We start from the raw sequence: 19,745 nt of genomic DNA on the forward strand, positions 1-19,745 counted from the left end.
TTTATTAGTGCACACGCCCATGCGTTTCAAAATAAAAGTCTGAAAGGGATAGTTCACCCAAAAATGAAAATTATGTCATTAATGACTCACCCTCATTCCTCGTTCCAAACCCGTGAGACCTCCGTTGATCTTAAGAAAACAGTTTAAGATATTTTAGATTTAGTCTGAGAGCTTTCTGTCCCTCCATTATATGTCCAGAAAGGTAATAAAAACATCATCAAAGTAGTCCATGTGACATCAGGGGGTCAGTTAGAATTTTTTGAAGTATGGAAAATACATTTTGGTCCAAAAATAGCAAAAAAAATGACTTTATTCAACATTGTCTTCTCTTCCTGGTCTGTGAGCGAGTTCAAAACACTGCAGTTTAGTGATACCCGGTTCTTCTTGAACCAGTTGACCAAATCAAACTGAATCATTTGAAACGGTTCGCATCTCCAATAAGCATTAATCCACAAATGACTTAAGCTGTTAACTTTTTTTAAAGTGGCTGACACTCCCAATGAGTTAAAACAAACCAATATCCCAGAGTAATTCATGTACTCAAACAGTACACTGACTGAACTGCTGTGAAGAGAGAATTGAAGATGAACACAGAGCCGAGCCAGATAATGAACAAAAGATTGACTCGTTCTCAAGTCAAGAACAAGTTGCAACGGTTTTCAGATCACCAGTAGTGATGGGAAGTTTGGTTCTTTTCCATGAACAGGTTCTTTCGGACAGTTCGATTCAATAAATCATTGAAGAATACGGTTCACCGGTTCTTTTGCGCTCAACATAATGACGTCATTGGCGATGATTGCCCTTGATTCAAGACTTCGGTTTACCTGCGCTCATAACATTAGCACAGAATCAGTTCAGAATCAATCATCAAAAGAACCAGTTCGGTTCAGACGCTCTGTGTGTTAACACATGTGCAGAATCATCAGTTGAACGCGTCCGACACAAACAATTCTTGAACAAGTCAATCTTTCGTTCATTATCTGGCTTGGCTCTGTGTTTTTCTTCAGTTTTCTCTTTACAGCAGTGTACTGTTTGAGTAAATTAATTACTGGGGGATATTGGTTTGTTTTAACTCAGTGGGAGTGTCAGCCACTTTAAAAAAGTTAACAGCTTAAGTCATTTTTTGATTAATGCTTATTGAAGACGTGAACCATTTCAAACGATTCAGTTCAATTTGGTGAACTGATTCAAGAAGATCAGTTTACATCGAGTGATTCGTTCACGAACCAGACTAAACTGCAGTGCTGTGAACGTGCTAATATCAGACCCAGTAAGACAACAGTAAGAGAAGACAATGCTGAATAAAGTCATCGTTTTTGCTATTTTTGGACCAAAATTTATTTTCAATGCTTCAAATTCTAACTGACCCTCTGATGTCACATGGACTACTTTGCTGATGTTTTTATTACCTTTCTGGACATGGACAGTACATACATTTTCAATGAAGGGACACAAAGCTATACATCTTAAACTGTGTTCTGAAGATGAACGGAGGTCTCACGGGTTTGGAACAACATGAGAGGAGTTATTAATGACATAATTTTAATTTTTGGCATTAATCATCATCTTTATAAGGCTCTTTCTGAAATAATGTTTTTACATAAATTAATGGTTTTAACCTACTAGTCAAAGGGCATACATAAAAACAAATGCCAGATTTTGTGTTCTGTTAAGTTATTTAAAGAAGTTGTATTCAGATGTATTGTAGTTCACAGTTTTATTTTATTTAGGTTCTATATTTTATTATTTATTTTTGGTACTGTATATTGTGAAGTGTCCGTTATTTAGTTAATTGTTTATATTTTTAATAATATATATATATATATATATATATATATATATATATATATATATATATATATATTTACAGCACCTTTGATAGCAGGAAATGTGTCTCTAGGTGGCTTAAGAAACCAAAAGGATAGTATTTGCATTTTAAAGATAGATAGATAGATAGATAGATAGATAGATAGATAGATAGAGCAATATTCTGCAAATATGTCACCCTCTTTCATTAATATTTAAGGTTTCTAAGTGTATTGCAGAATATTTTAGGATTATATTATTATAACAATTCACTGGCAAAAAAGGAAACTTTGTTTTCAATAATTTTTAATGTTCACAATAGGTAAACAATTCTACATGTTCTTTGATTAAAATTAAATATTAAATTACTTTAGACATACTGGACAAACATTTTTCATTCATACAGGCTGAGTAAACAAATACAGTGAAACATTTGGTGCTGAAACACAGTAAAGGCTTGGCAACGATCAGCGTAAGGCGCAAAGGAGAATGCGACTGCCTCCGATAAAAAATACAAACAATAGAAAGCAAGATAGACATAATGGGTGATGAAACCACATTAGTGTTTTTATAGCAGCCTGTCTGTAACAAATACCCCTTAGTTCCACTTTACAAATATTAAATAAAAACCATTCTTCAAAATTAAAAAAGAAATCTTACATTATGCAACTGATCCCAAATAATATAGCACCTACATGTGACTATGGTACAAAACTAGATGAATAAAAGTGTTTAGGTCAGGCTTCGAAGCCACTAGGATCCTAAAAAGGACATAGCGCATGATTGGCCCTCTGTCTTTAAATCTGTAACTGATTGGTTCCCGGTCTTCGAGCTCTTTCAGTAGGTGCGGCGGGTGGTGTAGTCCAGTACCATACTGGCGGCACCCAGCAGCGCAGGATCCTCGAGCTCAGACACCATGACCTTGGTCTCCTGCGCAGAGAGGAGAGCGCGCTGGCTGATCACCTGACGAACGGGATTCTCATAGTGCGGTGCCAGGACACCAGACAGGATCACCAGAGATGGGTTGATCATGTGCAGGATGTTCACAATGCCCAAACCCAAGGCAGTTCCCGCTGTTAGGGAGCAGAAGAGAGGCTGTCACTGCTTTTCTTCACTACAAATCTGCTCAGAATAATGCATGTACTTGAATGTGCATCTTACCGGTGTGAAGTACACTCTCTGCTTTGGAGTTGCCGAGGCGTGCAGCTTCGATGAGATGAATAGCATTCACCTGTTCTTTATTTTTCACAGTCATTCCTTCCACCAACAGCAAGTCCTCTGTCATTAAACGTCAAAGAAACATGTTATTACAACATTTTACTTTAACTTGGACAACATTTATTATGCAAACTTCTATTGCAAACCATACCTTAGGATGATACTATTATTTACGGATTCTAAATGTAACCATAAAAATCAATTTAATTTTTCTTTTTATTTATAATACATATTTTATTAACACATTGCATTACTTTAAGGTTCTAAATTACTTCTTAATGTCTAAATCATGTATTAATTGGTATTTTATATATATTTATACATTTAGTTTGTCTTATTTAGTCTATATATATATATATATAAAATTAACAGTTCTGTTATTGTAACAAATGTACTGCTTATTGTTAGTTAACACATTAATGGGACCTTATTGTAAAGCAGAAATTCAAAATAAATTATTAAGTTCACTAAAATAAATGAACAAGACATCCATCAAATGTCGAGACACTATTACACTACAAAAAAAAAAAGTTAGTAGGTGTTTCTACTTTTACGCCACATTGTTGGCTAGCCTTCAGGGTGATTATTCTGTCATGTCAGGGCTGGGTCCATTTTTGTCTTTAAAGAATGAACAGATAAAGGCTGGTGAAGAAATATGAGTTCAGACAAGTACAAACAATAGTGAGGGTTAACATCACTCTTAACTGTGACGTTTTACAGGAATTCAAACCAGTTTAATTTTTTACTACCAACAGAAAAAAAATATTTGAAAAGCTGAAGCGTTTTGTGACAGTGGGCGAAGCTGATAAGTGTGCTTTAGTCTAACCGTCTCACCGTCATGGAGTCTCTTGGCTTCTCTCTGTAGGGCGAGACCAGATGAGTAGGCCTCTATGCAGCCGTGGCTGCCACACATGCACTCTGGTCCTTCCAGTGAGACCACGATGTGACCCAGTTCAGCCGCGCAAAACGTGCTGCCATGGATCAGGTCATTGTGCTGGATTATACCACCTCCGATTCCTGCACAAATAAACACAAGGCAAAGCTCATTACAGGCAGAGTCACAGAAGTCAAATAAAAGTAAAAAAAAAAAAAAAGAACATTTTGATCTGTTTCAGCCTTTATTTATGCAGAAACATGACATTAGATTTGTGATCAAACGGAAATCTGTTTTATCATGTGTTTCTAATTACTTCTATACAGTACACACATCTGCATCAATTAAAGAGAAAACCAATATTTATCAATGTTTTCTGATTCATTCCTAGAAACAGATGTTATTAATGCCCTAATATACATATAATGAACAGATATGTCAATTTTTTGAAAGAGGTATCTTATGCTCACCCAGGCTGCATTTATTTGATCAAAAAGGGAAAAAACTACATTAAATATTATAACAATTTAATGTAGATTATTTATTTTTATTTTTTATTTTAGCATCATTACTCCAGTCTTCAGTCACATGATCCTTAAGAAATCATAATAATATGCTGATTTGATGCTCAGATGTGCTGCTTAATATTTTTGTGGACAGGATTCTTTGATATATAGAAAGTTCAACTGCATTTAATCCAAATAGAAATGTTTTGTAGTATTAAAACTGTATTTACTGTCACGTTTGATCAAATTAATGCATTCTTGCTGAATAAATGTGTAATGTATATAAAAAATAATAATGAAAAAAAACTTGCTGACCCCAAATATTTAAATGGTGAAGTACATAAAGATATAAACATTTACATTATTAATATTATGTTAAAAATATTATGATATTACTTAAAAATATTTTAGCTGCAACCTTTTCAAATGGAAAAAAATCAGGTATCTAAAACACTTTCTTGACAATTACCCTCTTAAGTGTACAATAAGATTGCAGTAACCTAAATAACCGGTGTGTCCAGTCTGTCAGCTTTAATTCCACTTTCTGTCAGGCCTCATTCTTTGCATTATCAAACAAAAGGGAAAACCCACTACCCCAGCAACTAACAGAAAGGGTTGTAATAAAGGGAACGGACCGGTTCCAGTTATAATGGTGACAAAGTTCTCCATGCCCTTCCCATGACCAAACTTCCTCTCTGCAAGGGCGGCGCAGTTGCCATCATTATCCACCCACACGGGGAGATGAAGTGCACTAGAAAGAGGTGTACGGATGTCCACCGAACTCCACTCATTTATTAGCTTAGTGGAGTGGAGGACTATCCCATCTTGTGGGTTCACACGCCCCCCTGTGCTCACACCTGAAACAAATGGACAGTGAATGAGTGAGTGAATATACAGACACATAGAAAAGAGACCAGGGACAAACGCAGACATACCGACACCCAGGATTCTGCAGTTGAGGTGAACGGCGTCAGCCATGGCCTGTTTGGACATGGTCAGTATCAGCTCGATCCTCTCCTCAAACGTCTTGGGATTCAACTGGATATATTTCTTAACCACTTTTCCCTGAAACACAAGCACACATTTACAAAACGAAATCCTCAATATCTGAAAATATCGGACACCTAATTTCGTGTCTAAGGAAGTGTAAACAACAAACGAACATGACGCAAAACAAAGACAACCAACTATTATATTATAATTATAAACAAATATTTTGCAACTATTTTTAGTTAATGATGAGTAATATTGTAAAATACATAAATCTGACATAAGCAGCCTCATATTTAATTAAACTAATTTAACTAATTAGATATTAAATGGTGAGTCTATCAGTCTGCGGTCAAAGAAACTGCACTATTCACACACAGAAAGAGCTGATTACACAACCCTTCGGATTAAACCTGCCTCTGTTTGTTTTACTAACAGAACTTTGTGCGTCAGATGAATGGAATATTTACATAAGTGCTACATATCCTGCTGGATAAAACACGTCACAGTCTGGCACACAGATCCTGTCATCAGCAAACACAGCTGTACTGAGAACGGAGAGCATGTCCTGCAGCGTTTAAAAGATGAACTGGATCTGAACACCTGACTCTAGAGGTTTGTTCTGCATACCTTCATACTGACAATGGCGACACGAAGGTTGGTTCCCCCCAAATCTACAGCGAGAGCACTCTGGGTCTCCAAAATGTGGTCGATATCTTGAGAGATGCATTCCTTCACCGGTGGGAAACAGAACTTTTTCTGTAGTGGCTCAGAAAGGTCAATGGTCTGCATGAACTTCAAGATACGCTGGACTGCATTTCCATCACCGTAGATCTTGGAGCTAGTGGACAGAGCCAGAACACACAGGATATGTTCAGGGTCCGAGTTTACAGTTGTTACATTTGAGTTATCTAAGAATGAACAAAAATGAGCTGACTGGTCCAAACATAACAGTATGTGATCAAATTTAATTATTAAATAAAAATCTTAACTTGCCTTGGCAACTAACTGAAATAAAATAAGTTCTTAATCAATAATAAAACTTCAAATTACAAAAAAGCTTAAATTCTATATTACTTTGTGTTATTTTTAATGAAAACTATTAAACATTAATTGAAATATATTTATGTTTATAACTATATTAAAAACAACAAATAATAAAAAAAAGAAATTTGTCAACTTGGTAAAATAAAATAAGTTAGAATTTTTGTACTTAGAATTTTACTAAAAATACTATTTCAAATTAAACTGGTACTAATAACTACCACTAAACTATAATGGGAAAATAAAGAAGTCCTTAAGAGAAATATAAAACAAAAATAAAATAATAAAAATCACCAAAATAAAAAAGGAACAAAATTAAACAAAAAATTACTAAAACTTAAAATAAAAATTAAACTGACAACTGAAAATACTAAAATATACACACACAGAGAGATATAAATATATAGAAGGACATATAGTATGAAAGAGAGAGATATATATTTTACCAGGGGTAACGTTTTCCAAACTGCAGCTCCAGGGCATGGTATATTTTATTATGCGTGTCTGCATCTCGTACGTGTAGAACATTTTCACCTAATGCCAAAAAATAACACGAACAAAAGATTTAAACAAAAAGCAGTCTGGGCCTGTTCAGAAGAATAAACATGCCAAGCTGATTTCAAGGATCCTGTAGATCATGGATATAAAAGAACAAACGCTATAAAGATAAACATAACTACTCTGACCTGTTTCTCGGCCTGTCTGGCGAGTGCCCAGGTTAATGACAGGTGTTCCGAACGCTCCGGCCTCACGGACTCCACAGCTGCTGTTCCCGATCATGCAGCCGGCGTGTGCCACCAGCTGGATGAACTGATCGAACGGAACATGCTTCACCGCACGGAAGTTCGGATGCTGTTCGATTCCCTTCCGCCTCATCACACGAACCATCTCCTTACTGCCTACATGACACAAAACACAGCAGTATGGTATTAATGGAGCTGAATTCTACTATACTTCTATAACATTTATTCAGGGAAGAATTCCTAAGATTGTTTCAAATGGTAAAGTTTGTTGAACAATTGAACCAAACTACAGCTAAGATACAGATAAGAGTCACAAATCTTTTTTTGGGGGGGGGGGGGGGGTTGGGGAGTTTACATTTAATTTAAACTACAATTATTACATATTATATTAGGTGTTATTAACTATAACTACTAAATATATATATATATATATATATATATATATATTGAAATAAAGCTTAAATAAAATGAAACAATTATTAGATGAAATACACCTTATTAGATTTAAAAAAGAAAACATGGACAAAAATTAGAAATATTTTCTTGGCAACTAACGAAAATAAAACTTTAGTAGAAACAGTAAAATTACTACAAAAAAAAAACAACCTACAATTTAACGTAACTTTAAAATGAAAGCTATATGAAATAATACAAGTAATACAATGGCAAAAGTAATATTAGAATTGAAAGGCCCTGACATTTGGGGCTGGTGGAATAACCACAAATTTACATCATAGTTACTATTAAAATATATTTATTTTATTGTACGTTAATGCAGTTTTTTATTATTATTAAAGTCCATTGCTCACTGGCTCTGAATACACATAAAGACAAATCATGGGTCACACGAGGGAATGCTCCCGATCAAATTATTTAGGCTAAGCATCAGCATTCACAAACCACTGTCCATTGTTATTTTTAACAGAAAAATATACAACTGAACAGCACTCTTGTGCACCTCTTCCAGCGGAGCCAGGGACTGCTACACGGAATGATCACACTAATAAAACGAACCGGGCTTTGGGGCTTACGATTGGCTAGTGTGAGCACACCCTAAATATTCTCCCGCATTCCACACACAAGGAGTCTATAACCGCACATCAATTGTTGTCCCGTGCCGCAATCGTGCAAATCTCTAATACGAAGATGCGTATTATAATGTTATGATCAATGCTCTGGACTCGGAGCATAACTTGTTTTTCTATAACAAACTATAAAATATGTTCTAGAAAAAAGTTAATGTCCTGGCAGTGACAAATGGCTTGTTTTAGATTTAATTTAATTACATTAATGTTATAAGTTGAGATTTAGGCTACTTAAAATATGTTAACTGCTACTATGTAAAAGGAACACTGCTGTAAAAAGCAAGCACCTTATTTGTTTAAAGTGTTAGCAAACCAAATGTTATTACACTTTTGTTCATATAGCAGTAGACCTACTTGCACAAAAAGTGCACAAATCACTACTCTTGAATGCATTTTTTTTTGTGCATAATGCGATTAATTGCAATTAATCGCAGACAGTAATGCGATTAATCGCAATAAAAAAGTGAAATTGTTGCCCAACACTAAAACAAATATTACATTAGAACATAATTGACACTAAAAGAGCATTGATTATAGTGTCTACATTTTTTTTATTGAAGCTACATCAAAACAACTATATTTTAACCATGTACATAAAATTACACATACTGTAATAAAACTTTGGTGACACCACCCAATCCACCACCCATGTGATTTTGTAAACAGATTTTCTATCAGTAGGTTAGTTGTGTATAGGTTTATACTGTTTTACTTCATTGTTGTTATGTCTGTATTTATGTAGCACCGTGGTCCCGTAAGGCATGACATTTCGTTCCACTGTATGTCCACACATGTAGCGGAATGACAATAAAGCTCAACCTGAACTTTAACTATTCCAATGGAAGAAACAGCAACTCTGCTTTTTGACTGCTGCCTCTAGTAGTGTCTACTCAAAACAAACCGCCAAACTGTTTTGTCTGTTTCTAAAGCCCTTGGTAGTTATCTTACACTGCTGATAAACCACTAAGGCTCACATAAAACCCTTCAATCTGAGAGAAACTGCAGCTGTACTCAGGAAGCAAAAGTGTGTAAATAGTGTTATCAGTCACAAAATGTGGGAAAAACTGAAAAAAGAACAAGAAAAAAAGAGCTGACCTGCATCAATATTCGGGAAGAGAACAAGAGTTTTCTTGTTGAAGGAGATGAGGGCATCCAGCATTAACTCATAGATCTTAATGGAATTCTTGATGTTTGTGGTAACAGGATGCTGCAGAGCTACAATATAGTCCTGTTCCTTCACAGCATCCCCTGTTTAAGACAAAAGTAAAACCACATATTCATAAAAGACAGTGTTAGAAGTTTTTAACAAACTTTAAATTTGTTATTTTGTGCTGTTTTTAATGCACAGTCTTCATTGTTTTTCTCTAGTAACTGCCACCACAACCCATTCCTCTATAGTACATACCAAGCCACGACTTGATGATATCAGTGTAATCATCTCGTTGGTGGGCGGAAAGCAGCTTGTCGTATGAAGGGCAGCCAGCCAATAAAATGTGAGAGTGGTCTTCGCACATAGAAATGAGGTGTCTCTCGGCCGAGCGCGTGCAGACGGCGTGGTAGTGTGCCAGTTTGGAGATGGCGTGACGAATGGAATCATCAATGGTGCCGCTCACTTCTCCACCTTCCAGGTGCAAAATGCGAATGTTCATTAGAGCCGCTGCTGTCGCCAAGGCCAGAGCGTCAAAACGGTCACCGTGAACAAGCAGAACGTCAGGGGCGAGACGCTGGAGTACGTCAGGAAGCTTCACGAGAGCGAGACCCACAGACTCCACCATAGCAGCTTCGTCCTCACCACGAACAATGGTGTGCAACTTAGAGCCGATATCGAACTCATCCTGTTCAATCATACGAAACGTGTTTCTGGGAAAGACAGAAAGAAACGAATCATTAATTATAATTTGCTGCTATTATTTTGACCATCAATTAATCTGATGATTATTTCTATATATATATATATATATATATATATATATATATATATAAAACAATAATTGTGCTTAATAAAAAAAATTTCATCCATTATAAAAATTGCTGTTGCAAATCCTGTCAAACTAATTTGTTTTAAATTATTTTAATGATTATTATTGATTTTAGCGATAAGTTTTTACAGTCCTATTATGCATCAAAGATCAAGAAAGATCCATCACAATTCAGTATGCAAATAAATGTTAAAAAGAAGACCAATTTGGATTCAGTATGCAAATATTACAATAACATCTTAGCTGTATGTTACAGTTAGAATGGGGAACATATTCTAAATGTATTTTATTTTTAGTATTTAGCATTAAAGGCAGAAATGATTTCGAAATGATAAGAGACAGCATGCTGTCCATTAACAGTACTTTGAAAAAGACAGTCTTTGCTCCCTGTAGGTTATGTCAAGTTTAAGTGACCCAAAGAGGAGTCAAGACGGCTTTGGCTTCACTGATAAAAGACAATGTCTTTCAGCCACCATCAGCAGCCCACTGTGAAAGCCAAGCTCCCACAGTCAAGAGCTGCATTCCAACATTTCCATAGCAACAGTGAGAAATAGTGCTGATTCATGTTCTGAAGCTCTCAAGCCCAGGTGAAGATAAGAGTTACTGATATGATACATACTGCTATGATACATTATCACCTAAATTACAGTCAAAACAGATCGGGATCAGATCTGTTCAAAGGAACCGTTCACCAATAAATGAAAATTCTATCATCACTTACTCACAAACATGTCACATTTCAGACTTGCTTTCTACAATGGAACACACAAAAGAATTAAAAATTAAATTAAATTTTGAAGAATGTCTCAAACTGTTGTCTGTTAAATGAAAACCAGTGGGGACCAAAAGAACTTTGGATCACACCAACTTTCAATGCATGGACAAAATGCCTTTGTTTTGTGTTCCATTAAAGAAACAAAAGCATTTAAGTTTTGGAATAACAAAACTAATTTATTCAAGCGCTCATGGTTGTCAGCTGGTCTGATATGCAATATTCCTTAAACATTTTAATGTGGATCAGTTAGACGACTTATGATCAGCATAATCTAGCAGTCTTACCCGTAATCGTCAATGAGATGTGAACCCAGCACCACCACCTCCAGGTCAAAGATTTCAGGGTGAGACTTGATGCCAAACATGATGGGTGCGAGTTTAGAGTAGTCCGCTCTGTTACAGGTGGCCACGCACACACGTAGTCGTTCCTTTGATCTCTTCTCTGATCGCTCCATCTTCGGCTGTGCTTTCTGTGTCTTCAGATAGTAAAGTTCCTAAATGAGGAACATGATTACAAATGAACACAGTATTCTGATAAAGTATAAAGAAGACTGAATATGCAAAATTAGTCACAGCTTAGTAATGCTTTGAAAAAAGTTACTACATAAGCAAATCATTAAAAGCAATGGTTTATTCAGTGCCATCCTTCCACTAGAAGACATAGTCCCTGACATGTAAACTAATGACTTATACACATTACTAGTGCTGGGCGGTTTGAACAAAAATTTATATCATGTTTTTTTTTTTTTCTAAATTATGGCGGGTTCCCGGTTTATGACGTTTTTTTTTTTTTTTCGTGCATAATCAGGTGTACAATGCATTTTCTGCTGGTTGATATTCCAAGACGTGCTTGTAGTCTGACAGCTCTTGCATAAAATGGTTCCTCTTTTTGGCACATGTTCTTCTGTGTCATGTTCTACTAGTTCTGCAGCATCCATCTTCCCTGTAACGCCTGTTTCACACATACTCCGTCTGCAGTGCATATGCAGTCCGCAAACACAACATTTGTTCATTGTTTTGATTTTATATCATCTAATATATATATATATATATATACACACTGGGTATGTAAACTTTTGCTGCACTGCTGCAGACGCACCGCTCCTTGAACGCACTGACGGACCGCAACCCCATGCAATGTGAATGCTGGAATCCATTAACATGGGTGCGTTAAAAAAATACAATACGCACTGCAGACGGAGTATGTGTGAACTGTGAAAGAGTCGTTATAACGTAACACCAGAGCACTACTGTGTTTACCCTCACCACGCCTCGCAGTCGCTGCTACATTGTAAAGTGCAACATTGTAAAGGGTCCTTCTGAAACATTGTCGAATGGCCGCGGCGCAGCATAACGTTCGTTTCGAATATTGAGTAATTAAATACATCGGTATGGCAGTATATAAAAAATTTATATCGAAAATATACAACAGTTTCCGATATGAACCGGTATACCGCCCAGCACTACATATTACTAAAGTATATTTAATTTCAACACAACTTGAACCCTGTATTGACCAATCATCATCCAAGATTGGAACTTGATCTGTTACACTACCGTGCAAAAGACTGGAGTTTGTGTGTGTGTGTATATATATATATATATATATATATATATATATATACACACACACACACACACACACACCAAATTCCAAATCTTTGCCTGTATGCTTAAATGAAAGAAAAAAAAATGAAAAAAATATATGTAATCCTATTGTAGTAAATCAGAGCAAGCTTTCATGCCAGGGGTTTCCAAATTGAGAAGGATCATACTTACATGAGTATTCCTGACCTGAACACTCTGAGGCATGAAAACAGAATAAGAAATGAAAAGAGGTATATTTTGCTATATCACTTCATAGATGAATATAAAACTATGCATCCATTATTAAAGTGACCTGCCTGAATACACAATCCTTTACTGCAGCTCACATTGTTAAATGCTTTCAATGTCAGAGGACACCTTCAAATGCTTATGCATTGTATTTGGACATTGACCATTTCAAAAATTTCAAACCTGTTTTACAGGCATTAAGTAAACAACACAACTGGAAAGTAGCAGAAGCAAAGTACATGGAATATAGTAGCTAATGTTATGAGTGCCAAAGTCCCAACTGCATTATAGGGAAATCACCAAACCTGCCAAAGACCAACTAGCTATATTTGTAAATGTAAATCCTGACAGAATTAAATAACAGTCAGAAGAAAAAAAAAGTTAAATTTTTAGAACGAAATAGTTTAATGAATCTTTACAAAAATATATGTATAAAAGAAAATATTTTTGATACACTAGGCTTTATGGCTCACTTAGTATGACATTGAGAAATACGGAGCTGTCTCATAATATGATTGATTCCATACAACGATATTCAATGATATTAATATTGTCAGCCATTCATTGCACAAATTTAAACGCAAACTATCTCAAACATGGAGGAATGCCACAAGGGTGTGTCTTGTAGCCAATGCAAATATGTTCAAGTTTGTGGTTTTTGGTCGTCTTCTGCCACAAAACCGAAGACAAGTGGAAAATCATGTCAAATGCAAACTGTCACAACTAAATGCCATGACAAACCGGTTGCACAAGAGAGCTGAACCATTAATTAACTGGTACAAAGCATAACAGAGATGTCCTAGAGGTTTCATGCTCTTAAAACATGGGTACATTTCCAAATCAATATATTTTTAAATGTAAATCAATTTTAATTTCTTTTTTCATGTTATTCAAACCACAATTCCTCTGATTTAACAATTTTAAATATTAGTAAAATAAAAAAATGCAACAGCTTTATTGCTGTTTGATCACAACATAATTACTAAATACTACTATTAATATAAAAAATAAAAAAATATGACAAACACCTTAATATCGCTCATTCTCAAAGATTTTAGCCTTTTTATTCTTCATTTAAATATAAGTTTGGTTACGCCAGCTTGACATTATATCTCACAAAAACATTTCAGAATTATTTATAATAGAAGAAGTTTAAATTATATGTAAATCTTTAGAGTATGTTAAATGGGCCGTACATTTATAATTCAATATCATGTGCCACTGAAAAATGTACAGTCGGTACAGTGGTAAGATGTCACAGTGATTTAATCAAGCTAGAAAACACAAACTGGTTAAACAGGATCAAATGAACATTCGGACCAATGATATGAATGAAATAAAGCAAAAGAATGAATGAACATTTTAAGTGTCTTGTGTGTGCTTTACAACAAATCTATGTTTGTTGCCAAGGTTAGTTCAAAACAATGTAGTGTACCTTTAAAATGTTTAAGATTAAGATTTTTTCATATTTTTTTGTATAATTTTTAATCAGGGCTGCATTTTATGATAGAAAAATGTAAAAACAGTAATATTGGGAAAAATTATTACAAATTTATCTAACTTTTTTATTTTAATATATTTGATCACGTAATCTACTCCTGTGATGGCAAAACAGAATTTTAAAGAGCCTTCACTCCATTTCCAGCTGATATTTCTTATTAATAATGTTGAAAAAAATTTTTGTGGAAGCTGATTTTTTTTACACAGGAAATCTTACAGACAACAATGTAAAAGTGCAGTAATCTTTACCTGACATTACATATACAAATATAGGTTATTCACGCAGAAGAACCCTGTATAATAAAGACTTATTCAAAGATTCACGATCACGTGATTTTACTCTCGTGGTATGACATGAACAAGGTCTCAGACAGTTCAGTGTCTGTGCTCTACAGCCAATAGATGTCTACAGAACATCTTCAGGACCAACTGAAAAACGCTTCCTCCAAAAATGAGGTTACGACAGCATATGGCATAGTTTAAGGCAGTGCTAGGCCTTTTGGGAAATCTTCATCACTTTCACTCTTGTCCTACTATGTACTAGAGGGATTCTAGAGCACTGTCCATCTGTCCCACCAGCCTCTGTGTTTGTCATCTATTCCACATAAAAATAAAACATAGTCACATCACTAATACCATTCTGACTAAGTGTCCACATCAAGATACTGAGAAACCCACAATGTTTCCAGCTCACACACTCACCATCTCTGCTAAGAGGCATCACAAGACTCTAGCTGCACCCTAAACATTACAAACGGGGGAGGGAGAGGGATGGACGCAGGCAGAAGAAAGGAAGAAAAGCAAATGACAAAATGGCATCTGACTCACGTGTGGGTTTCTAGCATGTCCTGGCATCATGGTGTGTGCAGTGTTTTCTTTTCCGCTGCTTTCTAATCAAACAGAGACCCTTTCTAGCTGCTCTCCCTCTATTCGGCGTCTCTGACAGCCATTAAAGCAAAAGGGAGGTGGACAACGGCCCTCTGCATGCTTCACACAAAGCAGCTCTGGCAGGACCGGCCCTGGGGGCGGGCATAAGACAACTCTTGCGCACTGATTGGCTGTCTGGGAGAGAGGCGAACTTGTTGTGTCTCCGCCCCCTGCATCCTCTCCACTCAAAGAAGACGTTTAAGTGTTTAAAGGTGGGGAGATGAGAAGGAAATACACGTACACACATTTGGCAAGTATGTGTATTGTGTACACAGAAATATCAGCCCTAAATAATAATTGACAAACTTCCTTCTAGCAGATGAATCAGAAGATGGTGTACATCGTTTGTACATTCCAGCATATAGCTATAATTCCAAAACTCACTTCTGATGACAAATCTGATGTATCACATTCTGTAGCGAAATGGCAATATTTTTGCACATTTAATGATATGAATGATTTTTAGCTTTATTAAACCAGCTAAATAAATACATTTGCTGTTGTCTTTTTATATACAATATTATAATCAAATAATTGACAAATTTGTAATCATTTAAAAAAAAATTAAGAATGATTATCTGTTAAAATATTAATCTGAATATTAATAAATGTATATATAAAATGTATTATACACGTGTATTTTATTATGTTTTGGTATTAATATAACAAATATCATTCTGACTTGCTGACAAAACTATACTGATATGCATTGAAATGTGTGCATTTTAACATTATAGCCACTTTAATTTATCACCAATTATTATTTTCATTTAATTACTTAATTACTTATTAAATACATTTTCATAAATGTGAATGGTTCTCTAGATACAGTAACAGAAATTACAAATACAAAACTTTTTAGGGTATGTTTTCAGTGGTATATTTGACCGAAGAACATGTAAAAAAAATATTCAGTTATGTGTTGAATATTTTTGTATTTAAATAAAACTAACTTCTTAATATAATAAATTATAATCGGACTTGCTGACAAACCTATGCTTATATGCAAAAAAGGTCACTCAAAATTGTCAACGTTCTCCAAAAAAATGCCACGTCCTCAAAACCTGTGACTTCATTGCTCAGAGTGACAGAGCAGGTATTGCTTGCTTCAGTATGTGATGGCATGTGCCTGCATTCATTCTTCAGCCATGCACTTCTTTTCATCTGTAAAGGTGTGTTACGTGTCAAACGTTAAACTTAGGCGTGGTGAACAAGGATCTGTGTTTGTTTGCATTTCAGCTTTTACATCCTAAAGAAGAATTAATGTGTCATATTGACAGTGGTATAACTGACATGATCTGCACCGAGAAGATGCTGCGTCACAAAGTACTGATAAGATATCATCGCCTACAAGGAAGCTTACACAACATTTGTACTTCAAGCTGCCTAGTGCCTACAAGGAAAATCTTTTTTTTGTTTTCCTGAATATCACTAATACTGATCCATGCCATATCTATCTCATTTCTTATTTATTTGGACGTCACAGCTCATACTATTTCCTATAAGTGTAAGTTTCAAATAATGCATACTCGGTCTTAAAAAAAAGTAAAGTGAGGAAGAGATAAGCATAAAGACAACCTTAGTTAAACATGCTGATCAAAACAAGAGCTTCAACCAGAGGTGAGATAGCCGCCCCCCCAAAAAAAATCAGTTCCCTAATGCTGTATCACCGATACTGGAATAATTCACAGTAATACGAACAAGCATCTGGAACTGAAGGCACATCTTTATCACCAGACCTATCAAAACAAAGGAAAATAGTGCCATCTATTGGCAGAACCAGAGATGAGCAACTATCAGTACAATAGCACTGGATGATGAATGACAGTTTCTACCAGAAATAATTTAAAACATACACACATATATATATATATATATATATATATATATATACACACATACTCTAAAAACACTAGAAGATGCCCAGGGTCGCCGATCACCTGTGCGAACATGCCATAGTCCAGGAGGCATGAGGACTGCAGATGTGCCTAGAGAAATAAACTGCTGTGTCTGTAATATAAGATTGACCTAGATGTGGCAGTAATGATGTGTGCCACCAGACATGCTCAAGAACAACTGAACATTTTTTTATGTATTAATAACTCACCCTCATGTCGTTCCAAACCAGTAAGACCTCCATTTATCTTCGGAAAACAGTTTAGATTTAGTCCGAGAGCTCTCAGTCCCTCCATTGAAGCTGTGTGTACGGTCTACTGTCCATGTCCAGAAAGGTAAGAAAAACATCATCAAAGTAGTCCATGTGACATCAGAGGGTCAGTTAAAAAATTTTGAAGCATTGAAAATACATTTTAGTCCAAAAATAGCAAAAACTACAACTTTAATCATCATTGTCTTCTCTTCCGCGTCTGTTGTGAGACAGTGAACACCGAGCCGAGCCAGATAACGAACAAAAGACTGACTCGTTCACGAGTCAAGAACCGTTTCTATCAGACGCGTGCGATTCGTGAACCGAGGAGCTGATGATACTGCGCATGTGTGATTCAGCGTGAAGCAGACTGAAACACAGAGCGCCTGAAAGAGCTACTGGTGATCCGAAAACCGATGCAACTGGTTCTTGACTCGTGAACGAGTCATTATCTGGCTCGGCTCGGTGTTTATTTTCAGTTCTCTCTTCACAGCAGTTCAGTCAGTGTACTGTTTGAGTACCGTATTTTTCGGACTATAAGTCGCACCTGAGTACAAGTCGCATCAGTCCAAAAATATGTCATGATGAGGAAAAAAACATATATAAGTCGCACTGGACTATAAGTCGCATTTATTTAGATCCAAGAACCAAGAGAAAATATTACCGTCTACAGCTGCGAGGGGACGCTCTATGCTGCTCAGTGTAAGCTACAGGAGCACTAAGCAGTATAGAGCGCCCTCTCGTGGCTGGAAAAGGTAATGTTTTCTCTAGGTTCATTTCTCTTGCTTCATGTCAAATTATTTTTGATAAATAAGTCGCACCTGACTATAAGTCGCAGGACCAGCCAAACTATGAAAAAAAGTGTGACTTATAGTCCGGAAAATACGGTACATGAATTACTGCGGGATATTGGTTTGTTTGAACTCAGAGGGAGTGTAAGCCACGTTAAAAAAGTTAACAGCTTAAGTCATTTGTGGATTAATGCATATTGGAGACGCGAACCGTTTAAAACGATTCAGTTCGATTTGGTGAACTGACTCAAAAAGATCTGGCTACATCGAATGATTCGTTCGCGAACCGTATATCACAAACTGCTTTGTTCAGAACTCTCTCACAACACACACGAAAAGACGACAATGCTGAATAAAGTCGTAGTTGTTGCTATTTTTGGACAAAAATGCATTTTCGATGCTTCAATAAACTCTAACTGTCTGATGTCACATGGACTACTTTGATGATGTTTCATTACCTTTCTGGACATGGACAGTATACCGTACACACAGTTTCAATGGGGAGACTGAGAGCTCTCGGACTAAATCTAAAATATCTTAAACTGTGTTCCGAAGATAAACAGAGGTCTCACGGGTTTGGAATAACATGGGCGGAGTTATTAATCACATCATTTTGATTTCTGGGTGAACTATCCCTTTAAAGCAGTTACTAGTAAATAAATCCAGAAGAACTGTGACAAAGCTGCTTCAAAAAGACAGTACTGTGAAAAGCGTAAAAAATTCTGTAAAATGGGGATGTTGTCAAAAATAATGCCATTCATAGATTTTCTTAATTAACTTCAAATAACTAAATTAAATCAACATTTGGTGTAACAGTTTGCATTTAAAGCAGCTTTTGCCCTAGGTGCATAGTTTTTCAGGTTTCTTGAAGCAACTTGGATTCATTCCCACAGTTCTTCTGGATCTCAGTTTGTTGTTTTTCATGTCATTCAAGACAGACTGGATGATAATGATGATGAGATCAGATCTATGTGTGAAGCACTGGCTGTTGTCAGACAAAAATCTCTTTGGATTATTACAATAAATGACAAAATTAATGATTAGATATGTAAACTATATCAGAAATAACTGACTTACAAAAAAATAGCTTCTGAAAATCCTAGTGTTCAAATCATTTTGGACACCAATGTACAAAGTCTGAATATTTGTATCATTCTTACTTATATAAGGACAACATTACTGGCTAAATACACTACAAAGTCAGAAGAGCTGTGAAATAAAGTTATTAATAAACGATGTCGAGTCTTACGTACAGTAACGTTAAATGTAACGTGGCGAAAAGTTTCGCGTGTGCTTTTATAAACACTGCTACTGGACCAAGAAATGCTAGCAAGCTGTGTAAGCACATTACTTACGTTGACACGATTATCTGTAGTACATTCCCTTGCGTGATAACAAGTGTTATAGAATCGGATATACCAAAATGCTGAAAGACTTAGTAAATCAACAGAGGCAGATTAATCCGGCGGCTGAGCTAACGAGGACAGCGCATACAGCGCTGCTGTGAGAAGATTCTTTTTCTCCGT

The 19,745-nt window shown here is 35.8% G+C and overlaps 1 protein-coding gene across 4 annotated transcripts; it reads right to left on the minus strand.

Moving 5' to 3' along the window:
* Positions 1-2,095: 2,095 nt before the first annotated feature.
* On the minus strand, positions 2,096-19,745 carry LOC113044323 (bifunctional UDP-N-acetylglucosamine 2-epimerase/N-acetylmannosamine kinase-like). Of its 4 annotated transcripts, none has more exons than XM_026204222.1 (13): positions 19,575-19,745; positions 12,799-12,822; positions 11,305-11,513; positions 9,672-10,126; positions 9,362-9,514; positions 7,125-7,337; positions 6,885-6,972; positions 6,025-6,235; positions 5,340-5,469; positions 5,040-5,261; positions 3,859-4,041; positions 2,968-3,084; positions 2,096-2,879 (listed from the first exon to the last, which is right to left on the minus strand). In XM_026204222.1, the coding sequence occupies exons 3-13, from the start codon at positions 11,472-11,474 to the stop codon at positions 2,644-2,646; spliced, it is 2,178 nt and encodes a 725-aa protein (XP_026060007.1). In that variant the 5' UTR covers positions 11,475-11,513; positions 12,799-12,822; positions 19,575-19,745; the 3' UTR covers positions 2,096-2,643. The 4 variants fall into 4 exon arrangements, with proteins under 4 accessions (XP_026060007.1, XP_026060004.1, XP_026060006.1 ...); XM_026204219.1 differs by lacking the exon at positions 19,575-19,745 and adding an exon at positions 15,184-15,362; XM_026204221.1 differs by lacking the exon at positions 12,799-12,822.

The sequence above is a fragment of the Carassius auratus genome, chromosome 26 (genome assembly GCF_003368295.1).
Source record: "Carassius auratus strain Wakin chromosome 26, ASM336829v1, whole genome shotgun sequence".
NCBI lineage: Eukaryota > Metazoa > Chordata > Actinopteri > Cypriniformes > Cyprinidae > Carassius > Carassius auratus.

Bases quoted from the DNA above. Each gene is read 5' to 3' on its own strand.
- LOC113044323 (XM_026204219.1), bottom strand. From the start codon at position 15,213: ATGATGCCAGGACATGCTAGAAACCCACAC. The intron at 11,514-12,798 runs GTAAGTATGATC...TTCCTCATTTAG, and splicing joins TTCAGGTCAGGAATACTCAT to GAACTTTACTATCTGAAGAC. The intron at 10,127-11,304 runs GTAAGACTGCTA...TGTCTTTCCCAG, and splicing joins CATCTCATTGACGATTACGG to AAACACGTTTCGTATGATTG.